The 4206-nt window shown below is 30.1% G+C and overlaps 1 protein-coding gene across 1 annotated transcript; it reads right to left on the bottom strand.

Annotated features, from left to right (window-relative positions):
• Positions 1 to 32: 32 nt before the first annotated feature.
• Positions 33 to 4200, bottom strand: LOC136796970 (muscle-specific protein 300 kDa-like). The gene is made up of 5 exons (XM_067052217.1): positions 4039 to 4200; positions 2881 to 3015; positions 2555 to 2779; positions 637 to 677; positions 33 to 509 (listed from the first exon to the last, which is right to left on the bottom strand). Exons 1-5 carry the CDS (start codon positions 4192 to 4194, stop codon positions 296 to 298), a joined length of 771 nt encoding a protein of 256 aa, XP_066908318.1. The 5' UTR covers positions 4195 to 4200; the 3' UTR covers positions 33 to 295.
• Between the last annotated feature and the right edge of the window lie 6 nt (positions 4201 to 4206).

Raw genomic sequence — 4206 nt, forward strand, 5'->3', positions numbered from 1 at the left:
TAATAACTAATATATAAACTATTATAAATATAGGCACTTTTATAAATGCTTAAAGCTAATTTTCAATATATTCAACATTATTATAAAATTTCTTAACTCAAACCACATCACAGGAAATTTTTTTTTCTTTTAGTTTAATGGCACGGTTCATAAAATGACTGTGGTATGATTTAAACAATATATATACGAGCTTAGAGGATAATATATTACTCTATATTAATTATTCAAAGGCCAAAAAAATATACATATTTATACATAGTTACAAAAAAAAAGGATAAAAGATTATTAACAATATCTAGGTCGGCGGTCGACCGTTTGGATATCTAAGGACAGGAGCCATATTATATATGAAGGAATTGGCACAGGTGAAGTCTTGTTCTACGACCGGTATAAAAGAAGCTGCTCCGAGAAGGAGAAGAAGGAAGGCACTTATTGGTAACGAGGCGCGCATTACTCTACCGAGGAACCTGTGGCATCTCAGCAGGGTCGATGTGTCAACCTCGTCTCCACTAAAAAACACGTCACACAATAAAAAAAAAAGATAAGACAGTTATTCTATAAAGATTTCTAATAAAGGATCAACACTAAATCATTCGCATGCTCTAAGTGTGTAATAAAATGCAATAATGAAATTACCTTGTAGGATGCTCATTTCCAAGAGAAGCATTGTCCAAGAGCTATAGGGAAAAAGCCAAAATTAAAAAAAAACATTCCAAAAAACAAAAGGAAAAAAGTGAACTATTAATAATAAACACTTAAAGTGGAAATGTGCTGTTTCTGTTGTATCAGTTTAGAGATATTAGAAAGTAATTGTGCCAACTAAGTTATGCCAGTTTTCTACAACTATGCAGTGTAATTAACAACAATTTGAATTTTATAAATTTCTTATTTCATTAAGAAAATTTTTTAATATCTAAAAAACCAAAAACTATCTATTTTTTTCATTTATACTATTTTATTTGTATTTAATTATGATTTAAATATATGTATTATGATTACAGCTACAAGAAGATACAACTAACACTATTTCTACTACTACTATTACAGGGTTTTTCCAAATTTTATTTTCTATTTCAAACAAATAATTTATCATCTAAAGATAAAAATAAATAAAGAAAAGGCTTAGCAAACCCCAAGGTCTGATGATGCCAGTGCCACTAATCACTGTCTAAACACTTCCATCAATTACTGTCCAAAACCACATCTTCCAGATAAGCCTTATACAATCCTTCAACCTACTTTTTGGTCTTATCTTTGGATGCTTAATCGTAATCTTGGTGCTTATTTACTTTACATTAATTTATTTGTTAATAACACGTTTAACAAATTACAATTCTATTATTTCAGACATTATACAGGTAGCAGGTGTTGCTATCCAGTATTGTGTTGCTGTTTAAAGCTTCCAGTTAATTTATCTTTCTTCATTCCAAATATTTTATGCAATACTTTACTTTCAAAAACCTTTAAACGTTTTTCTTCCCATAATGTAAGTAGTATATTTAACTTCCATAAAGAACTATAGGAAGGATAATAATTTTATAAATTGTAACTTTACATGTTCTTGGAAAGAAGAAATGAGCTATATAAATTTTGAAATGGAAAGTAATGATGATTTCCCGCCTTTATTTCCTCTTCAGTTTCACTTTTTGTAGTTATGTTAGATGTCAAATATTTAAATTCTCTCACATGTTCAAACCATTCCCCTTCTAAATCTATTTTGCTTTTTCTGCTCCTAACCATGTATTCTGCGCTATCCGTATTTATTTAGCAACCTATTTGTTTACTAGTTTATGTCAAGATACTTAACCACCCAAATTGAAACCCTTTTCAGTACACATGTACACATTCTAATGATTATTTTAGCGCAAGGTAAAATAGAACATGTGAAAGTGAATAGCCTAGTTTTAAAACTGAACAAAGTTCAAAGTTCTCAGAATGATAATTACTTTTTTAAACATCTCAGACTTGGACATTCTGATTAGATTGACTAACTTCTTTGTAATTCCCGTTCTATCAAAATATTGTTCAGCTTTTGACAATCAGTAGCTTTTTGAAATAGATATAATGTTGCTAGAATATAAAAACAAAAAAATATTTTTTTTTTTACCCATGTAATTCGAAGAGATAGATTTGTGTTTCTATTTTATTTTAAATAATTTACTAATGTATGAATACAAAGCCAATTTAAAAAAAATTAGAACCTATCAATATGTTTTGTTCTTTATTGTTTTTATTTATAGCTATGTTTAGGGCCAGAGTTCAAATCTGGCTGTGACAGATAATTATTTATTCAGCTACTGTAGTAGTTGTGAGGCAACCCTGTCTGGAGCCCTCCTGGAGTTGTCCACCCAGTCTCATAAAGTTGGCACTATTAAGGTACTAATAATGGAAAAATCTGGCAGTTGAGTGTGATCATAAAAAAATCACCTTCTTGTATAAACATTCTAAAAACAAATCTTCCTTACTAAATTCTGAACCCATGGCCGTTCATAGGTTTTAGCGGTTTACATTATTATTATTATTAATAAATACCTATAATGTTAGTAAATATTACCTGTTGTGAAAGGTTGAGTGGCGACAAGTCGGCCGGTGGATGCTGCCCAAGAGTTGCAGAAAGACTGTTAATATAACTTGAAATAAGGCGAGACAAAGAAATCAGGCGAAGTCTCAGCCTTCCAAGCCTTTCGATCGCTCTATCATCGTCGGATAAGACCTGTCGTGCAGCCTCCTCCAGCGATCTTACCCTAGCCTCGCATCTCTCCACCTCCTCGCGCATTTCCTAAAATTCATGTTACCATTTTTATTTTATATTTTATAGGATAAATACACGATTACCAGGATATGAACAATAAAATAAAATGAAATATGATGGAAGCATACCTTGAACTTGTTACATTTGGCCTCGATGACTTGAGCCGGATCAGTTAGATCAATCGGTTCTGCTTGCCTAATACTGGTTTCTGTCTTCTCGAGCCACTCAGTTAACTCAGCCATTGTATCATGGAATGCATGATTCTAAAACAACAAAACATTAATAGAGGCAAAATAAAACTTGACAATCAACAATGTTAACATTTAAATATTTTCTTTTAAGATTGTTTTTTTCTATCCTTTACATATCAGATTGATCAATATGAACAGAACCTACAGTGAAAAAAGTACCATTCAGCTTTATCTTCTTATATTTAGTTCATTTTAAACATAGTTAATGAATTTAATATTTAATTATGATTGAATGTTGATATATAGATTATTCAACAGATGTAATCCAAACATTTTTTTTTTACAGTCAAATGATCTGAAATTTTTTGAAAAAAATTATTTTACTAGTCAATGTTTTAACACTCTCGATTCGGAAGACCCTCAGGTGAGGTCCATGCTCATTAGTTTTCCTATTGTTTACTTTTACTTCAGTTAGGAATAGTAGACAAACTTTAGTAGACTTAAAACTTTCAAACAGTATATTTTGTCCTTAAGTCGAAATTTTTTCTTTCTTTTTTAGAAAAACTTAAAATGATTTATGGAATTTTGCAATGAATATTATAAGAAAAATTGTATCATTAACTTCAATATTTATTTTTAAAGATATTCAATTCTATTTTTTCTTATTTTTAATAATTTCAAGTTTATATTCTATTGAGTCAAGTATTAATTATAATATGTTTTTCTCTAATATATATTTTTAATAACAATAGTAGAAAGTGAGAGAAATTTTCGTAAAAACAGGAGGAATTTATGCTAATCACTTCTTGTAATTTTTGTTTTCAACAAATTATTTATAAAGATAAAAAGTAATAATCAAACACATTCAGATAAAATATTGAGAAAAAATATGCACCCCCCCAGAGGAAAGGGAGGGAGTGGAGTATTTTTATAAAATCATGTCTGCACTAAGAGTGTCAAAGAAATTATGATTAATTTCAATGAATACAAATTAGGCAAATGAAAGAATATATTATGTTTCCCCAAAAAATTAATTAATTTGCTAATATCGTCTTCATAAAAATGCTTAATTAAGATTAAAGTGCACATTAGTACCTGCATTAAAGAGGTTTGTAACTTGGCCTGCCAAGCTGTCGCCAGCTCGCAAACTTGTTCCCATTGTTTATTAGCTGCCATCAGACGATTTCGCAATTCTCTTGCTCTGACTTCATCTTCAGTATGTTCAGCGAGATGAGTACCAACGATGTTCATTGAGACAACTAG

The sequence above is a fragment of the Halyomorpha halys genome, unplaced genomic scaffold (genome assembly GCF_000696795.3).
Source record: "Halyomorpha halys isolate HHAL.00 unplaced genomic scaffold, Hhal_1.1 Scaffold948.1, whole genome shotgun sequence".
NCBI lineage: Eukaryota > Metazoa > Arthropoda > Insecta > Hemiptera > Pentatomidae > Halyomorpha > Halyomorpha halys.

What these genes read in the sequence shown, in the direction of transcription:
- LOC136796970 (XM_067052217.1), bottom strand. Translation starts at nt 4,194, where the DNA reads ATGAACATCGTTGGTACTCATCTCGCTGAACATACTGAAGATGAAGTC. An exon ending in CCAAATGTAACAAGTTCAAG is followed by an intron (nt 2,780 to 2,880) that starts GTATGCTTCCAT and finishes CATGAATTTTAG; the next exon opens with GAAATGCGCGAGGAGGTGGA. An exon ending in GGAAATGAGCATCCTACAAG is followed by an intron (nt 510 to 636) that starts GTAATTTCATTA and finishes CGTGTTTTTTAG; the next exon opens with TGGAGACGAGGTTGACACAT.